This window comes from Hyaena hyaena, unplaced genomic scaffold (assembly GCF_003009895.1).
Source record: "Hyaena hyaena isolate Hyena2069 unplaced genomic scaffold, ASM300989v1 scaffold_474, whole genome shotgun sequence".
NCBI classification, from domain to species: Eukaryota; Metazoa; Chordata; class Mammalia; order Carnivora; family Hyaenidae; genus Hyaena; species Hyaena hyaena.
The window spans coordinates 383,251-401,404 of NW_024081104.1; the positions used below are offsets into that span (position 1 = coordinate 383,251).

General features: G+C 62.3%; 3 protein-coding genes across 3 annotated transcripts in view; 1 reads left to right on the forward strand and 2 right to left on the reverse strand.

Moving 5' to 3' along the window:
* The window catches only part of GSDMD (gasdermin D), a 6,058-nt gene extending 5,494 nt beyond the window's left edge, over positions 1–564 (forward strand). Inside the window, exon 11 of the mRNA XM_039254209.1 lies at positions 156–564. Within this exon, the coding sequence (XP_039110140.1) occupies positions 156–398 (243 nt within the window). The 3' untranslated portion in view covers positions 399–564. The remainder of the gene's footprint in view (positions 1–155) is intronic.
* Positions 565–6,633: 6,069 nt separating this feature from the next.
* Positions 6,634–12,227, reverse strand: MROH6 (maestro heat like repeat family member 6). Its single transcript, XM_039254019.1, has 14 exons — positions 11,982–12,227; positions 11,713–11,865; positions 11,399–11,553; positions 10,729–10,846; positions 10,428–10,612; positions 10,200–10,337; positions 9,969–10,083; positions 9,725–9,868; positions 9,483–9,656; positions 9,177–9,344; positions 8,823–8,942; positions 8,522–8,624; positions 8,360–8,425; positions 6,634–8,203 (listed from the first exon to the last, which is right to left on the reverse strand). Exons 1-14 carry the CDS (start codon positions 12,225–12,227, stop codon positions 7,974–7,976), a joined length of 2,115 nt encoding a protein of 704 aa, XP_039109950.1. The 3' UTR covers positions 6,634–7,973.
* A 1,786-nt stretch (positions 12,228–14,013) lies between these two features.
* On the reverse strand, positions 14,014–17,713 carry NAPRT (nicotinate phosphoribosyltransferase). The gene is made up of 13 exons (XM_039254010.1): positions 17,486–17,713; positions 16,817–16,944; positions 16,659–16,741; positions 16,328–16,458; positions 16,110–16,225; positions 15,692–15,888; positions 15,469–15,609; positions 15,074–15,158; positions 14,824–14,904; positions 14,632–14,734; positions 14,403–14,557; positions 14,204–14,311; positions 14,014–14,122 (listed from the first exon to the last, which is right to left on the reverse strand). Exons 1-13 carry the CDS (start codon positions 17,709–17,711, stop codon positions 14,060–14,062), a joined length of 1,617 nt encoding a protein of 538 aa, XP_039109941.1. The 5' UTR covers positions 17,712–17,713; the 3' UTR covers positions 14,014–14,059.
* Positions 17,714–18,154: the final 441 nt, after the last annotated feature.

The window sequence follows — 18,154 nt, forward strand, 5'->3', positions numbered from 1 at the left end:
GGGGGGGGACGGGACCTGGGGGGGGCTGGCTGCTGGGGGCGGGGGGGACGGGACCTGGGGGGGGGCTGGCTGCTGGGGGCGGGGGGGACGGGACCTGGGGGGGGCTGGCTGCTGGGGGCGGGGTGGGCACTGGCAGCCGCCCCCTCGCCCCGCAGGTGCAGAGCATCCTGGAGCAGAGCTCCCCCTGGCTGGAGTGCAGGGCTGTGTCCCTGCCGCAGGAGCTCCTGGGGAGCAGCTGGGACCCGGCGGCGCCTGCGTGGCTCCTGCTGGAGGAGTGCCATTTGGAGCTGCAGGGGGACGTCCCCCAGGTGTCCTGGAGGCCTGAAGCCCAGGGCCGCACGTGTGCCCTCTACTCCTGCCTGGCGCTGCTGGTGCACCTGGGCCAGGACAGCGCTTAGGGCTGAGCCTCGCTCTCCCAGCCCGCACACCCGGGCAGCTCCCCAGGCAGGGCAGGCCTCACAGCACCTGGCTGCCAGCCCCGAGAGGGCGAGGGGCCAGGCCATGTGGCTGGTTCACCTTGACCAGGAGTCAAGGAAAGTCAATAAAAGTGATGTGTAAAGGAAAGATGGGGTCACTGAGTTTTTGAGGGGCCCCAGATCTGGGTAGGGAGCAGGGTGGGGCTGTGCCCATGCAGGACGGGGAGCGATGCGGGGCTGAGCACAGGTGTCTGCCCCAGGTCTGCTCCTGGGGCACCAGGGGGCTCCGCGGAGCCTGGCCTGTGTCTGAGCCTGGCCACTCCGGGGGAGCAGCCACGTGGCCGGCCCCCGGCCCCTCCCCACAGTGCGGGCAGAGCAGTGTTACCAGGAGGCTCTGCATCTGCCTCAGGGACCTTGAGGACACGCTGCCAGTAGGTAGTGGGGCCTGCAGGGGGGTGGGGGGGCAGGTGTGGCGGACAAGCAGTCCGCCTCGGGCTGCAGGGAGGCTCCCGGAGAAGCAGCGACCCCTGTGAGACCTCAGAGAAGCTGGCCTTTGGCCGGGGCCTCCTCTGAACAACCTGCTCAAAGGAAGAGTGTCTCCCTGGAGAGGGGCCCCCAGCCCCTCAGCTGCGCATGCCAGGGCCCTTGCAAGACCCCAGCCGCGCGTGGCAGGTGCAGCCCCACGTGCAGGGAGAGAGGGTGATCGGGGGTCTCTGGGGGCGCACCCAGGCTGGGGAGACCTGCCCTCCTCGGTGGGAGCCGCGGCCAACCTCCCTGGCAGTGGAAGGCAGGCGGAGGAAGGTACGTGGCCTCTGACGCCCTCTGTCCAGGCCACTCTCGACGTGCAACTTCACCAGGAGGTGCAGGAGGCCTGGCTGGGGCTGCGACATGAACTTCGGAGAGTGTCTGGCACCCAAGCCCCACAGTAAAATTAATATCAGACCCAAGGCAGACTGCGCCCCACACCTTCCAGTTCCAGGAGACACACCCTCTGGAAGCTGACCTCCCGCGCAGTCGAGTAAGAAGCTCGCTGCCCCCAGGCCTGGCGGTCTTCTCCAGGGCTCATGCTCCTCTTTAGAGAACCCTCGCTGGGGGCGCTTGAAAGGCAACCCGCAGCACGCCAGCGCAACCAGAGCAGCCCGCGTCTCAGGAGCGCCCGGGCAGGGGACCAGGTGGGTAGCAGGTGGTCCCCCGAGGCCCAGGTGCAGGGTCCGGCTGTTGGTCCTCAGGCTCTGGGACCAGCAACGCACTGAGAGCATCTGAGCACCACGACCAAGGCAGGAGAGCCCCACGCGGAAGGGAAGCAGGGTCCAGTCCTAGCAACGTAGGCAAGTCGGAAGCACTCACCTGGCACAGGACTGTGGCACGGGGAGGGGCAGCCCAGCAGAGCAGTCCCTGAGACGGGTCACACTCCCAGGACACGGCCTCCAGGCCATGCAGACTCTGCACAAACCTCACACATGGCAGGCAGGTAGTGGGAGGCAGCAGGCGGGGGGCGGGGGGGACACCTGACCTAGAGCAGGCCTGTGCTCCCGTCCCCAGGGTGGGGGTTGGGCTCCCAGGCACCCAGGCACCTCCCAAGGGGGGTGACACGGGCGAAGCAGGAGACCCAGCCCTACACTGCACCCCATCCTGGGAGCTGCGGTCATGCCCCGTGGGTGTGGCTTGGGAGCCCCGAGGCCAGCACAGCCCCCCGGGATGCTCCCACCGACAGTCCTTTCCGCCCCTCCTGCTGTTCACAGGAGGTGAAGGCCCCTGACCTGTCCAGAGCGCCTGCGATACATTCTTGTAGAGTCAAACCTTGGTTTGTGCGCATAATTCATTCTGGACACATGCTTGTAAAGCAAAGCACTTGTATATCAAAGTAAATATCCCCCTAATAGATAATGGAAACTCAGATGATTCGCTCCACAACAGCAAAATATTCATGTAAAAATGATTATGATGCTGTAATATAATGCAAAATAATAAAGAAAATACAAAATATAAAGAAAAATAAACAAATTAACCTGCCTTTCCCTCGAAAACCTTTATGGTGGGCGCCTGGGGGGCTCAGTCGGTTAAGCTTCCGACTTCGGCTCAGGTCATGATCTCACGGTTCGTGGATTCAAGTCCCACATCGGGCTCTGTGCTGACAGCTCAGAACCTGGAGCTGCTTCAGATTCTGTGTCTCCCTCTCTCTCTGCCCCTCTCTCGCTTGCCCTCTGTCTCTATGTCTCAGAAATCAATAAACATTAACAAAGTTAAAAAGAAAGAAAGAAAACCTTTGTGGCTGGTGTGAGAGAGACAAGAGAGGAGGGTTATTGTGTAGGACAACTTTTACCATCGCTAACAGAATCACTATCAATTGGCTTAATGGAACTTTTTTCTTTTTGTGCAAATTTTAACAAGTAACCTATCCAGTGACACTTATTTTTGCCTCCTTTTGAGGATTTCATTCATAAGAGGGAAGTATATAGCCATCCAGACATTCCTAAGGAAGGAAGAAAGGTCTCAGACACACAGCCTACCTAACACCTTAAAGAGCTGGAAAAAGAACAGCAAATAAAACCTCAAACCAACAGAGGACGGAATAAAGATCAGAACAGAAATCAATGTTATCAAAAAGCAAAATAAAACAAAACAAAACACAGTAGAACAGATCAATGAAAACCAGGAACTGGTTCTTTGAAAGAATGAACAAAATTGATAAACCCCGTAGCCAGTATGATTAAAAAGTAAAAGAACCCAAGTAAATAAAATTAAGAATGAAAGAAGAGAGATCACAACCAGCACTGCAGAAATCAAACAATAAGAGACTATTATGAGCAATTATATGCCAATAAATTGGGCAATCTGGAAGAAAGGACAAATTCCTAGAAACATATAAACTACCAAAATGGAAACTAGAATAGAAAATTTGAAAAGACCCAGAACCAGTAAAAAAAAAACATAGAATCAGTAATCAAAAATCTCTCAACAAACAAGAGTCCAGGGCCAGGTGGCTTTCCAGGGAAATTCTACCAAACATTTAAAGAAGAGTTAACATCTATTGTTTTGAAGCTGTTCCAAAAAAATAGAAATGGAAGGAAAACTTCCAAACTGATTCTACGAGGCCAGCAATACCTTGGTTCCAAAATCAGATAAATAAATGACCAGAAAGGAGAATGACAGACCAATCACAATACATTAAAAGAATTATTCACCATGACCAAGTGGGATTTATACCTGGGAAACAGGGTTGGTTCAATATCCACAAATCAATCAATATCAACATTAGTAAAATAAAGGACAAGAACCACATGATCTCTCAATAGATGCAGAGGAAGCATTTTACAAAATACAACATCCTTTCCTGATAAAAACCTTCAAGAAAGTATGGATAGAAGGATCATACCTCAAGATGATAAAAACCATATATGAAAGACCCACTGCTGATATCATCCTCAATGGAGAAAAACGGAGAGCTTTCCCACTAAGGTCAGGAACACGACAGGGATGTCCACTCCCACCACTGTTATTGGAAGTCCTAGCCTCAGTGATCAGACAACACAAAGAAATAAATGGCATCCAAATCGGCCAGGAGAGTCAAACTTTCACTCTTCGCAGACGACATGATACTCTATATGGAAAACCCAAAAGATTCCACCAAAAAACTACTAGGGCTGATCCACGAATTCACCAAAGTCAGAGGATATAAAATCAATGCACAGACATAGGTTGAATTTCCGTACGCCAATAATGAACCTATAGAAAGAGAAATCAAGGAATTGATCCCATTTATAATTGCACTAAAAGCCATAAAACACCTAGGGATAAACCTACCCAAAGAGGTGAAAGATCTATACGCTGAACACTATAGAAAGCTTGTGAAAGAAATTGGAGAAGACATAAAAAAATGGAAAAACATTTCATGTTCATAGATTGGAAAAACAAATATTGTTAAAATGTCGATACTACCCAAAGCAATGTACATATTCAATGAAATCCCTATAAAAATAATGCCAGCATTCTTCACAGAGCTAGAACAAACAATCCCAAAATTTGTATAGAACCAGAAAAGACCCCGAATAGCCAAAGCAATCCTGAAAAAGGAAAACCAAAGCTGGAGGCATCACAATCCCCGACTCCAAGCTGTATTACAAAGCTGTAATCCTCAAGACAGTATGGTCCTGGCACAGAAACAGACACTCAGATCAGTGGAACAGAATTGAGACTCCAGAAATGGACCCACAAATGTACGGCCAATTAATCTGTGACAAAGCAGGGAAGAATATCAGTCTCTTCAGCAAATGGTGTTGGGAAAACTGGACAGCGATGCAGGAGAATGAGCCTGGACCACCTTCTTACACCAGACACAAAAATAACCTCAAAATGGGTGAAAGACCTAAACCTAAGACAGAAGGCATCAAAGTCCTTGATGAGAAAGCAGGCAAAATCCTCTCTGACCTTGGCCGCAGCAACTTCTTACTCAACACATCTCCAAAGGCAAGGGAAACAAAAGCAAAAATGAACTATTGAGACCTCATCAAGATAACAATCTTCTGCGTGGCAAAGGGAAGAATCGGCAAACCAAAAGGCAACCAATGGAATGGGAGAAGATATTTGCAAACGACATATCAGATAAAGGGTTAGTATTCAAAATCTATAAAGAACTTATCAAATTCAACACCCAAAAAACAAATAATCGAGTGAAGAAATGAGCAAAAGAAATGAATAGACACTTCTCCAAAGAGGACATCCAGATGGCCAACCAGCATATGAAAAAAATGCTCACCCTCACTCATCATCAGAGAAATACAAATCAAAGCCACAACGAGGTACCACCTCACACCTGTCAGAATGGCTGACATTAACAACTCAGGCAACGACAGATGTGGGCGAGGATGCGGAGAAAGAGGACCTCTCTAGCGCTGCCGGTGGGAATGCAAACTGGTGCAGCCACTCTGGGAAACAGTGTGGAGGCTCCTCAAAAAATTAAAACTAGAACCACCCTACGACCCAGCAATTGCACTACTAGGTATAGAGCCAAGGGATACAGGAGCGCTGATTCGAAGGGGCGCGTGCACCCAGTGTTGATAGCGGCGCTACAGACAATAGGCAGAGTATGGAAAGAGCCCAAATGTCCACTGACAGACGAGCAGATAAAGAAGGTGCGGCGTGTATACAACGGAGTGCTACTTGGGGACCAAAAAGAATGAGATCTTGCCATTTGCAACGACGGGGATGGAACCAGAGGGTATCATGCGAAGCGAAATCGGTCAGAGAAAGACAAAGATCATGTGACTTCACTCGTGTGGAATTTAAGATATAAAACATGAACATAGGGAAGGGAAGCAAAAATAACATAAAAACAGGGAGGGGGACAAAACATCGTCTTAAACGCAGAGACCCAACGGAGGGCGGGGTGGGGGACGGGGGGCGGGCGGAGCGCTGCGTGTGGCAGCAGGAGACGAGCCTCTGGAATGACTCCTGCAATCATCACCGCACTGTATGCCGACTACCTGGGGTGTAAACTTTAAAAAATAAAATAAAACTTGCTCTGGCAGGTAACACTCGGAAGCCATGAGCTTCTGGAACTCGGGAGCGAGCACCTCAGCTGCCTTAGCCTCCCAGGGCCTCACAACACCGCAGACGCCACTTCTCTTGAGGTGATCAAACCATCCCCCGCCTGCCCCGAAGCCTTCTTTGTTTTCCGTTGACATACGTGGCGGTTTGCTTACGAGCTCGGTGTTCAAGGCCTTGGCCTTCTCGTCTATCCAAGCCAGGAGCGGCTTGTCTCCATCTTCCAGAACACGTTGCTTTGATATTCTCGTGGCTCCTTTTGCTGCATCTAGCCCCCTGATTTCCTCTTTCTTAATACCGTGCAAATAGTCGACGTAGACTTAGAAAATCTTGCGATTTCGGCCACTCACATACCTCGCTCATACTTCTCGATGATTTCCTTAACTTCCACCCTAATCATCTCCTTATTACTGTCTTTCTTTCCAACCTTTTCCGGCCTGGGGGCCACTGTGTACGCTCGCACGGATGTTGACTACAGTACAGTGTAGTTCTGTACTCACTGTTGTGAAAACTCTGATTTCTGCCAAACGCTGCAGCCTGAGACCGAGCACAATGGGCAATGATCACGCAGAATCCCACAGAGAGAGAGAGAGAGAGAGAACCACTGGCTCCGTTGTGAAGTTGCGATCATGTGACGTTCAGCATCACATTCTACTCGTATTGTAAGATGCCGTTCATTTATCAAGTTAAAATTTATTAGAAACGTTTGCTTGTCTTGCGGCGCCCTCGCAGAACAAGTTCGCCGCAACCCAAGGTTTTACTGTACTTGAAGCTTGTTCGGGGATCTGCTTCGGAGGCTCTGAACGAATACACCAAGCCACACCTCGCGTTGGCCTGACCCTGCCTGGCCCTAGAAATGGTCTAAAGGGCAACCCCACCTCCTTCCTGCCTGAGCTCCCAAACTCAAGCTAAGCCCTGCCTGACCCTGCCCAGAAGCCTGGGCCCCGAAGCCGGCTGACCCTTATTCCCGGCTACACACTGCCTTTTCTAGAACCCCAGACGGAGGCTGATGTTGGACCAGGCCAGGTCCTCAGAACTCCATCCTTGGCCTAGACCCAGTCTCCAGACAGATGCCAGACACTTTTATCTTAAACACTTTCCATCGTGGGTAGGCAGGACCCCAGGGGGTCCCCAGTTTGGGGGGACTGCTTGTAGCTCCTCCAAAAGGCTGTGTGAGGCAAGGCCTCTTTGAGGCGGCTTGGTGGGGGGCCTTGAGCGGTAAGAGGTCATTTCAAGGTAGGCATTCTGGGTGGAGGACCCGGAGGGGGCCAGGGCCCACAGAGGCCCAGTCACAACAGAGGGGCTGTTTCTCTGCACCTTCAGCCGTGCTTTCCTCATTCAAGTCCACTCAGGGCACTGGGGAGCGGCTTGGGGGCTCAGTGTAGTGGGGTGACACCCGAACCCACAGCTACCCTCCCAAGCCTGTGGTGTCCTGTGGGGCGGTCAGGAGAACCTTCTGGAGAAAGCTCAGGTGCGATCTGGCAGGCTAGCAGGGGCTAAGGTGTGGGGATGTGGGGACAGGCCAGTGATGGGTGAAGGGTGACAGGCTGCAGGGAGCAGCGTCAGGGCGCGCAGGGGAGCCGGGGCCAGGCTGTGCGCGAGACCCAGGGAGCAGGCAGCCTGCCAGGGCACCAGCTCGAGGGGCTGGGCCAGTTTCAGTGTCCCCCGCCAGACCCCAGCTCGGGAGCCCAGGGGCCATCCACGCTCTGAGGCGCTGGGAGAGCACAGGCCTGGCTTGAATGGGGACAGATGCACCCAAGCTGAGATGGTGCTCAGACAGGACGTGCCACCGCCATCTCAGCTCACATGGCCGTGCACACCAGGAGAGTTAGTGCACACAAGGGAGGAGGGGACTTGCTCACTGCATCTGGTACCGGGCCCAGGGGCCCCCTCGAGAGGAGGCTCTTCTGCAGATCTTCACCCGCCACCCCGACTCCCCCCTCAAGATGAGCCACAGAGCAGTGCAGTGCCTGCATCAGACCCCAGGTACCCTCCAGGCTGGCAGGCTCGGGGTCAGGATCCCAAGCAGCCCCAGCGGCCCACGACGCTCCGGGGCTGGAACGGACTGCTCGTGTAGACTGGTGGGGGCCGGTGGGGACCCACGTGGCGCCAGAAGCCCAGGCGGAGGAGACTTGGGCGGCGCGGCCTTGGCTGTGCGCAGGCCAGCAGCGCCACCTGTTGGGCGGACACCTGAGCCGCGGCGATGACGGCTGGCTCTGGATCATTCTGCAGCTGCCCCAGGTCTGCAGGGATGCGGAGGCTCGAGCAGGCTTGCAGGGCTCTCAAAACCGCTAAATACCCCAGGCCCCGGCCCTCCACTCATCTGTTCCCACGCACTCCATCCTGGCACCCACGGCCTCTGTAGGACCCCGACCTTGGCCCGCCAGCTGGGTCCTTACCCTGGATCAGGGAGTCCAGCAGGTCCTGGTTAACGTGGCCGGGGCTTGTGTGATGGACGAGGAAGCCTGGACCAGGGCAAACCAGTGAGTGCTGGCCCCAGGCCCCATCAGGGAGGGGCCCGGCCAGCTCCCAGAGACAGCGGGACCCCAGTCCTGCCTCACCTAGGAGCACAGCAGCCGCCCAGCGCAAGGGGGCCTGCGGGCTCCGCACGTAGCCCTGGGTCTGGCTCAGGAAGCTGGGTATGTGACTCGGGTACTGCTGAACCTGGGGACAGACGGGCTTATGGCAGTACAGAAGGGCCAATCCCATATGGGTGGAGGTGGCAAAGATGAGCCCAGGGGCTGGGGTCCCCTGGCGACCCCCCAAGCAAGGCATCAGGGCCTGAGGTCTTAGACCTGCCACCACCTTGGCTGGGAGAGCGGGCCTGGTGAACACTGACCAAGCGGGTGCTCCCCTACTGACCAGGCAGCGGCAGATGCGGCTCAGGGCCTCGGGGCTGTCGTAGTGGGCCACCGTGACCATCTCCTCCAGCAGCCCCCAACGCAGGGCGCGGTCACAGCGGGCCAGGGTCCACTCTGAACTCTAGGACAGGGGAAGGGAGCAGGCGTAGGGATCCAGAAAGCAGCACGAGGCGGCTGGGATGCGGCCAGGACGATGGCTGGAGGAGCCCAGAGCAGGTGCTCCCGGGAAGACCAGGAAGCTAGGAGCCCCTGACGCCTGCACCCGAGGTCCTTGTAGAACTCTCTGGAGATGCGCAGGGAGGGGATGGGCAGAGCTGGATGGGGAGGCAGCGGGACAGTCCCGGGGGCAGCTGACCTCGGCGGCGTCCCTGCTGGGGTCCTGCAGGCGCAGCAGCAGCGGCACCAGGCTCCGCAGCACCAGCTTCCGCAGGGGGCCGCGGAGCCCCACCCGGAGCCCGCCCCGGCCCCGCCGCACCAGCGTCCCGAGGAGCCCAACGGCCGAGGCGCGCACCGAGTCCCGGGCCTGCGGGGGAGGGCGCGGTCAGGGCACACGGCGAAGGGCGGGGAGGGGGGCGCGGCCTGGCGGGAGGTCCGGAGGCCTGGGGCGGGGGCGGGGGCGGGGGCGGGGGCCGGGGGCGGGGCGGGGCGGGGCGGGGCTTACGTCGTCCAGCAGCGGCGGGAGGCGCGGCCCCAGCTCGGCGCTCAGCAGCCGCACCGGCGCGCGAGGCCGCAGCAGGAGCCTGCGCAGCGCGCCCAGCGCGGCGTCCACGAGCCGCGCGTCGCCCTCGCCCAGGGCGCCCAGCAGCGCGGGCAGCAGCTTGCTCACGTGCCGCGCCTGCGGGGGCAGGGACTCGTGGGCGGGACCTCGCAGGCCCCGCCCCCCCGCCCGGGCCCGCCCCTCACCTTCCCGCGGCTCAGCGCCAGGTGGCCCAGGCCCAGCAGGCCCAGCCAGCGCACGGTGGGCTCGGGGTCGCCCTGCCAGGCGCGGAGCCGCTCCAGGATGACCTCCTCCCGCAGAAGCCCTGCCGTGGGCCGACTCTGCAGCAGCTGAACGGGGACGCGGGGTCAGCATGCTCCAGGTCCCCAGGCACCGCCCGGAGGCCGGGTCCACGGTCACCCGTCACCGCCCGTGGGGAAGCAGGCTCACCCCGGTGAAGAAGGCCATCGCCGTGAGGCGCCGCGTGTCGTCGGGGCTGCGCAGCCAGGGCAGCAAGTTCCCGAACAGGCCTCGCAGGTGGTGGTCCGCATGGGCCACCATGGCACTGGGAATGGGGCGGAGACGGGCGTGCTCCCTCCTCTGGGCGCCTCACCCTGGGAGGCGCCTCCGCCCGACCCCCTTCCTGCCCCTGTCTCCTCCCCCCACCCCCCTGCCCAGCACCTGGCCAGCAGCAGGACGCCTTCCAGGTGCGTGTGGGCTCCCACCAGCCTCCTCCAGCCGCCAGCCTGCTCCATGCACGTGACCACCATGCGGCCGCCGTCCCCGGTGAGCAAGGCCTTCAGGGCCTCAACGGCGCAGCTGGAGGTGGGGGCAGGCAGCGAGGGCGCGCGGTGAGGGCCGGAGGGCACTGGCCCAGCCATCACTTCGCTCCGGTGTGTGCGCCCTCACCTGGCGTCGCTGTGCGGCGGCCCTCGGTGCGATGGGGCCCAAGCCTTGGGGGTGTCAGGGGAGGACGCACGCCGCGCCAGCTGGTGCAGCTGTGTGACCAGCACGAGCAGGAGGTGTGGGTAGAAGCCCCGAGTGGCGCCCACGCAGCCGGACACAGCCAGCATCTCCCCAAGGGCACGAGTGGCCTGCCGAACAAGCAGCCCGTCTCAGGCTCTCGGGCAGGACAAGCCGCGACGCTGAGGGACATGGCGCAGGCGCCGGGGGCCGGGGCCCGGGGGTGGGGTGGGGGGGAGTCACCTACCGCCAGCGCCTCGGGCCCGGGCGCGCCTCCGCCCTTCAGGGCCCACAGCAGCTGTACCAGCACCTGCCCGTTCACGCGCTGGTTCCGGCTCAGGCTGCGCCACAGCTCAGCGGCCACCCTGGGGGAGCGGAGTGCCCAGACTCGGCCTGGTGCGGGGGCTCCCGGGGGCAGGGTGGGAGGTGGCCACGAGGACTCCGGCATGGGGCGGGGCAGGTCAACAACCCCGCCGCCCGCACTCCACCCGCAAACCCCAGAGAAACAGGACACCCGGCATCTGTGCAGAAACAGCCTGCAACCTTAACCGCCTGCCGGGAGCGCTCGGAGCCCTGTCGGCCAGCACCCCTGAAACAAACCCGGTGGAGGACACGATCGCTGTGGAGAGTGAAACCAGAGAGAACTTCTGGGGCTCCGGGCTTGCTGACCCCCCTTTGGAGCTTACCCCCTGGCTGGGCTCCTGTGTGACTCCCAGGGAGAAGGCCCGCGGGGTGGCGGGGGGGGGGGGGGGGGGGGGGGGGGGGGGGGGGGGGGGGGGATGAGGGCGGGAGTCAGGGAGGGGATTGATGCCGTCTCCACAGCCCGCGCCAGTGGGCGGACTCAGCTGCCGACTGGGAAGGGGGAAGGAAGCCGAGTGGTGCCTCGGGGTGCGGCCCGCCTGGGTCAGGTGGCTTACCGGTCTGGGGGCAGCGAGCTGGGCAGCAACGCACACACGACCTCCCGAGCATGCTCCAGGGCCAGCGCGCTCAGTACCCGGAGGGCCGCCTGCCGGGGCCGCCCCTCAGCCAGGCTGGGCGCCTGTGCCAGCAGCCCGCGCACCAGGGCATACACCTGGCACGGAGGAGCCGGTGTCAGTACCGCGTCACCTTCTGGACCCCCAGGGCAGGTGTGCCCTGCAGGTGGTGTGCTTGACAGTCTGCTCGCTGGGATCCCCCAAGCTGGGAACTCCCTGGCAGGAGCCTTGGGGGCAGAGAGGGGGTGCCAGCTCACCTGCTCCTCCAGCCGCTCCCCCCGCACCTCCAGGGCTGAGGACAGCATGAGGGCTGTTGCCTGGGTCCCCGCACAGCCAGCCTCTTCCAGGCAGGCAGCCGCATACAGTGCCAGGTCCGCCAGGGCCCCCTCCTCCCAGGAACTCTGGGGGTCCTAGGGCGGGGTGGGTGGGATGTACAACGTCCCCTACCTCTCCCAATTCTCTTCCCCAGCACCTCCCCCAGCCTCCTCCCTGTGGCACCCTCGGCCCTGCTTCCCTTACCACTCACCTGGTAGAGCCCCTTGCGGGCTGGCTCTTGCACCCTGGGCAGGGAGCAGGGCGCGGGGCTGGCTGTGGGGACGGCAGTGGCACTCATAGGCTCTGCCTGTGGTTCAAACTCGGGTTCCGGCTGCGGGTCAGTGGAAGAGGGTCCTGGGGGCTGCCCTTGGTTGGCCTGGAGCCCTTCAGCCAGAGCTGTCAGGGTTAGAGCCCCCACAGGGGCCCCCCGGGCCCTGCCCCATACCCCCCAAGCCATGGCTGCCGCACACCCCAAGCTACTCAGCTTGACCCAGCCTGTGGCACCTGCCACTGGTTCTCCCGGGAAGTCATGCCCAGGCCTGACCTAGAAGTTGGCCCTGGGCAGGCAGGACCAGAGACGGGCGTGGTGGCGCATGCGTGTGAGTTCATGCTCTATGCGTGTGGGGGTTGGGGAGCCGCGCAGAGGCGTCCCCGAGTGTGGCGCACAGCGGGGGCTTGTGAAGGGCCCTCCTGCTCTTGCTGCTGGTGCCGAGCAGCCAGCCTGATGCCTGAGTGTCTAGGGTCTGGCTCTGCCCACCAGGGCGCTGGGGAAGGGATAAGAGCCCTGGCATGGTGGATCTGCAAGGGGAGGGGGAGAAGGCCCCTTCACCCCTGACCCTCAACCCCTCTGGTCAGGGAGACCCCGCAGAAGTGTGCCCAGCCCTGAGGAGGCCCCAGCAGCGGCCAGGGGCCAGAAGTCTGGGCCCAACCCTGAGCTAAAGCCTCTCCTGATTCAGCCCTAAAGAAGCAGATGCGTCCAGGCAGGGCCTGGGGTCAGGGGCTGGGTTGTCCCCATTGCATTCTGACCCAGCCAGACATCTGGGGGATGAGGATGGTTGGGAGAGCCACCACCACCTCCCAGCTCAGGCAGCTCCGGGGTGGAGCAGAGGCTGCCTCCCAGGTACGCTCGCCACTGACTGCCATGGGTGGGGTGGGCCCTCTGGGTCCCGGCGCCTAGGAAGCACGCATCTGAGAAGTGGTGACCCGTGGGTACCTGGGGCTGCGGTCTTCTGCCGTGTGGGTGTTCATGAGTCCTTCTCCCTCCAAGCCCCATGCTCCCCAGGGCCTCTGCCCCACATCCTGTCATCCTCACCCCGTGAACAGGGCACTGCCCTAAGCTTAGGGATCCAGAAGAGCCAGTCTGGTCAGATACCTGGAGAGGCGGAAGTATTCTAGGAAGCGCCCCCAGGAAGCCCGCATCCCTCCGCACGCCCTGGCCTGCCTTTGCCATCTTGTGCTGCTGGATGGGAGGCACCTGGTACCCCCGCCCCACAGTCCCCAGAGCCTAGAATGTCTCCCAAGTTGCCAAAGCTGGCAGAAGGCTGACCCACTCACTTTGTGTGCATGGGGCAGGGCCTGCCCAGCACCCTGCATCTCTTCACGGGCTCTAATGTACGCCCGTGAGCCCTCTCTTTGCTAGGCTGCTGCGCCAGGAGCTGGCTCCCCCAGGGCCCAGGCCCTGTGACCCTATGACAGACGCCGGGGCCTGGAGAAGGCCAGCTGGGTGGCGCCCGTGAGCCCGGCATCCCCAGCCGCAGAGTCCTGGCGGGCGGCAGCAGCAGGGCCCCGGGACACCTGCGCTCCTCTGGCTTCGGAAGCTGGGGGTGCCCCACTGACCTCTCTGGGGCAGGGCCCCTGGTTGGCAGGGAGTCTGGGGCCCTGCCTGGGTACCCTCTCTCTGGCACCCATCCCTACCCCGTGGCTTCCCCTCCCCAGTTCCCTGCAATAACTCCACCAACTCCTGGGTGGGCAACAAAGCCTTCCTTTCCCCATAGCCCTGTCCCCTCCAGCTTCAGATGTGCCCCCCACAGGCCAGCTTCCGGAGCTCTGGACACTCCCCAGCCTTGGCCTAGCTCTTTGCCACCTTCAGACCTCAGCACAGCAGCGTCCCCACCCTGGCAGAGCCTGGGCGCCCCCTGGGGGCATGAAGCCCTGCTCTGACCCCAGACTCCAGCCCACCCTTGGAGGTCCTGGGGGTCAAAGGAGCGGCAGGTTGGGTGAAGAAATGACGCAGGACAAGTGTGGGACAGTGAGCAGTCATGTTGGCTGCAGGCAGTCCCCACCCTGTTCTCACGAGGACCCTCCTGCACTCAGTCGGGCCACCAGGGCCCGTAGCTCATCAGACAATGCAACCTATAGGAAAAAGAGAGAATGACAGGTGGCCGTAGGGACAGGGCACACAGGGCAGGTGACAACGAGGGGCCATCCACCTACCTGGTAGAGAGCAGGCTGTTCCAGCCGCTTGTGCTCAGGGTTCAGGCGGCCCAGGGACAGCTGGGCGAAGGCTCTGGATTCGGCCAGAGATGGGAGAGGCTCACACAGCTAGGGGAAGAGGGAAGGAAGGGGCCGGGTCAGGGGCCGGGCCCAGTTCCGGGGTGGCGTGTGGACTGAGGAAGTCGGTGGAGGCACTTACCCGTCCCTGCTGGATGCAGAGTCTGAGCAGGGGCTCCACGCGGGCAGGCCTCACAACACAGGCTTCCTGGGCCCCTTGAGGCCAGACCCGCAGCTCCTGGCCGGGCTGGGGCGGTGGCTCCTCCGCCAACTGCAGCACATCCATCAGCGGGGACCCTGTGCGCGGGAGGAATAAAGTGGGGGCCCCGGGGACTTGGGGGGGAGGGCCGTGGGGCGGAGAGGGGCCTCACCATCGGGGCCCAGGAGTCGGAAGGCAGCCTTGCTCCCAGGCAGCGTCTGCTTCTCGGGGTCCTCGGTCAGCTTCATTCGGGGCTGGCCTCCCACAGACACCAGCTGCGGAGACCAGTGTCGCGACCGTGGGAATCTCCCCCAACCCGCGAACCCTCTGGCCCGCCCCACCACGCCCCAGACCCTGCCTCAACCTTATAGACGCAGCCCAGGGAAGGCTGGCGGGGGCAGGTGACGACGGTCGTTCCGATGCCAATGACATTCACCTCGCTGCCCTGGAGGAGGAGGGGCAAGGTGGCACTGAGCTTGGTCGACATCTGCAGGCCCAGAGCCCTCCTAACCACCCTCTGGCCGGCCCCAGCCCTCCACTACCCCCGCCCTACCCCCCACTACCCCCGTCCCTACCCCCCACTGCCCCCGCCCCCGTCCCCCACTGCCTGCCACCTCCTGTGACAGCCGGGCCAGCTCTTCCTCATCAATGTTGTTGCTGACGGCAATGGGGACGGATTCCAACCAGGGCATCTGGAACCTGCGATGGGTGGACAGACCTCAGATGCTCCTGCCTCGCCTGGTCACTCTCCCTCCTCAGTTACGTACCCCTCCCCGCCTGAGAATTCGGCCTCGGCCACACGGGCTCTGGCCTTTTGCTTATGAACAAAGCCCCCCAGGCCTACCCCCCAGACCTCCGGCCCAGGGCTGCGATGTCTCCGCTGTGGTAGCAGCCAGATGAGAGCTCCTCACTTTGGGAGGAGCACATCCCTCCCTCCCTCTGCCCCATCCCAACACCCCTGCCCCCAACAGCATCTCTCAGCAGGCACAGCCCCTCCCAGGGGACTCACTGGGCGGCAGAGGTCCTGAAGACCCTGCGGATGTCCTGGGCTTGCTGCAGCAAGTCACCACTGTCCAGTCGTACGCCCACGGCTCGGTAGCCCAGTTCCCCCAAGGCCAAGGCTACTGCCAGGAAGTTAGGAAGACCGCTCCTGCCGCCAGGATAGGAAGGGTTGTTGGACAAGAAAGGTAGGTGCTGGGCAGAGCCCACCCAGGGGGGTGCCTGGGCCTCACCTCTGCACACTGTAGGTGTCCAGCAGGCCCTGGAAAGCCCGGGGGAAAGCCAGGGCATAGGCCACAAAGGCTGCCCGCTCCCCCTGGTGGGGCTCCTGCACCCCCAGCCCCAGGTGGGCACACACGCGCTCCAGCCATGCCTCCACACAAGCAGCCAGGTCCACCCTGGGGCCCGGACTGGCAGCTGGAGCCAACATCTACGGAAACGGGGTGGCGAAGGACGGGCAGGGTGAGGACTGGTTCACCCCGACTGCGGGTCTGAGCAGGGGCAAGGCTGCCATCCGCCGGCTTCCCAGCGCAGCACTGCGCGACCTGCCAGCGCGGCTCAGCGGCCCCCCCCTTCCCCGGGCAGGGCAAGGACTGGCTTTGGGGACTGCTCTCTGGAGGCCGCAGGGGTTGGGGCGGGGGGGATGCTGACCGGATCAGGGGGCACCTCAGCGCCCGAAAAGGAAGTGACGAAAGAGTGAGCCAAGGTGCCGGCCAGGGGCACGCCCCGCAGCTGCCCCGCCAGCACGTTGCTGCTGCCGTCAAAGCCTGCGGGGGGGGGGGGGTGAGGGCTCAGGCGGGCGTCGGACGTGGCTGGAGGGCGTCAGGCGGGCCCCGTCCTTCCCTAACGCCCCCTCCGCGGGCCCTTACCGCCCAGGTAGCTGTAGGCGGAGGCCGTCAGGCCCCCGTCAGGGCCCTGAGCTCGCCGCAGCCCCATCTCCAACAGCCGCCTCTTCGGACCCGCGATCAGGCGAAGCCGCGCAGCGTTGGTGGCGACGAGGCTGTCGGGGGCGAGGGAGCAGGGCACCCGCGGTGAGGGTCCTGAGGTCACCGCGGGCCCGGTCCTCTCCAGGCGCCGCACGCAGCACTGGGCCCCCGCCCCCGGAGCCACGCCCCTTCACGGAGGCCCGCCCCCGGAAGTCCCCGCCCTGAGTCCCGGGGCCCCGCGTCCCCCCGTCTCCGCCGGCCGGCGGGGCCCCACCTGGCGTAGCTGACGAGGCAGAGGAGTGGCGTCTCGAGCAGCTGCACCACCAGGAGCGGCCCCGACACCTGCAGCAACGGCACCTGCGGGGGGGCGGTCAGCCGGGCGCCCCCGCCGCTCGGGCCCGCGCCCCCCGCCCCCGCTCACCCTGCACTCACGCTGGGGAAGGCGAGGGAGCCCTCGGGCAGGGCCCGCACCGTCACACCGGAGCAGTCGAGGGTACGAAGGTGCTCGAAGAACGCGGGGTCCGTGTCGGAGGGCAGCACCGAGGCCAGAAACTGCACGTCTGGGGGTGACAGACGCCCTCGTGGGCTGGAGCCGGCGCAGGCCGGGGGTGCTCTAGGGGCTGGGACCGCGCTAAGGAAAGGGGCCTGTAGGGGGTCGTGAGGGGCTTGTTGGGCCATGAGGGGCTCTCGTCAGGCGGGAGTCTTGTCCGGGGCTCGTCAGACCTGGGGGAACTGGTCTAGGTAAGTGGCAGGTAGCCTGGACGGTTCGGGGACTCGCCGGGCCGGGGTACGGGTGGTTGTCCTGATGGGGTCCTGGGGGCTCGCCGGGCCCGAGGTGGGGATGGGAGGGGACCATCCTGGCGGGAGCTGCTCATGTAGGTGGCGGGCGTCCTAGGGGTCGTGGGGGCTCGCCTAGGCCGGAGTGGGGTGTCCTGGAGGGGTCCTGGGGGCTCGCCTAGGCCTGGGTGGGGTGTCCTGGCGGGATCAGGGGCTCTGCGGGGTCGTAGGGGCCTCGCTGGGGCCCGGGGAGGTAGGTTGCCCTGGAGGTAGCGGGCGTCCCGGCGGGGTCGTGGGGGGCCGGGCGGAGTACGGTGGGGCTACCTGCGTCCCGTAGGCGAAAGGTGCGCAGGAAACGCACGCAGTCGCGCAGCCCCGCGGCCAGGACGAAGGCGCCGCCGAAGGGGCAGCGGCGGAAGAAGAGCTCGAACTCGGCTTGATCCCGCGCGCGGCCCGCGCGCCAGTAGCCCAGCGCCATGGTGGCCTGGTAGAGGTCGGTGAGCAGCGGCCGAGCCGCCGCGCTCGCCTCGGGGTCCCACTCCGCCGCCATTCCGCCCCAGCGCCCCGCCCCGCCTACGTTCCGCGGCTCCCCGCGCCCGGGGCGCGGCCGGGAGGGCGGAGCCTCCCCCGGGGCGGGACGGCTCACGGGCCCCTCCCATTGGAGCAAGGTCTGATCTGAGGTTCCCACCCCCCACCCCGCCCCGCTGGCCGGGAGAGTGGAGTAGGTGCTAACTGCACACCAGCCCAGGCCTGGAGAGGGACAGTAGGCAGAGGGGATTCTAGAACCCACGTGAGCACCAAGGCGGTGCCACACCATTCGGCTCAAGGAACCAGTGTGGTGCTGACCAAGAACAGAGGGGTCAGCGGGTAGCCTGTCAGGACCCCACTGTCGAGGAGGTTGGTCCATCCCCCTTTTGGCTCGGTGCCTGCAGGACACAGGCTCAGACCACAAGTTAACCACACCACAGCCCACACCCTTTGTCCCCAACTCTG

Bases quoted from the DNA above. Each gene is read 5' to 3' on its own strand.
- MROH6 (XM_039254019.1), bottom strand. From the start codon at position 12,227: ATGGCTTGGGGGGTATGGGGCAGGGCCCGGGGGGCCCCTGTGGGGGCT. The intron at 8,943-9,176 runs GTCAGCTGCCCC...CCCCTGTCCTAG, and splicing joins CCAGCAGGGACGCCGCCGAG to AGTTCAGAGTGGACCCTGGC. The intron at 8,625-8,822 runs GTCAGTAGGGGA...GTCTGTCCCCAG, and splicing joins GCCGCATCTGCCGCTGCCTG to GTTCAGCAGTACCCGAGTCA.
- NAPRT (XM_039254010.1), bottom strand. From the start codon at position 17,711: ATGGCGGCGGAGTGGGACCCCGAGGCGAGCGCGGCGGCTCGGCCGCTG. The intron at 16,945-17,485 runs GTAGCCCCACCG...TGTCACCCCCAG, and splicing joins CTTTCGCCTACGGGACGCAG to ACGTGCAGTTTCTGGCCTCG. The intron at 14,905-15,073 runs GTGGCAGGCAGT...CTCCTCCTCCAG, and splicing joins TGGCCCGGCTGTCACAGGAG to GGCAGCGAGGTGAATGTCAT.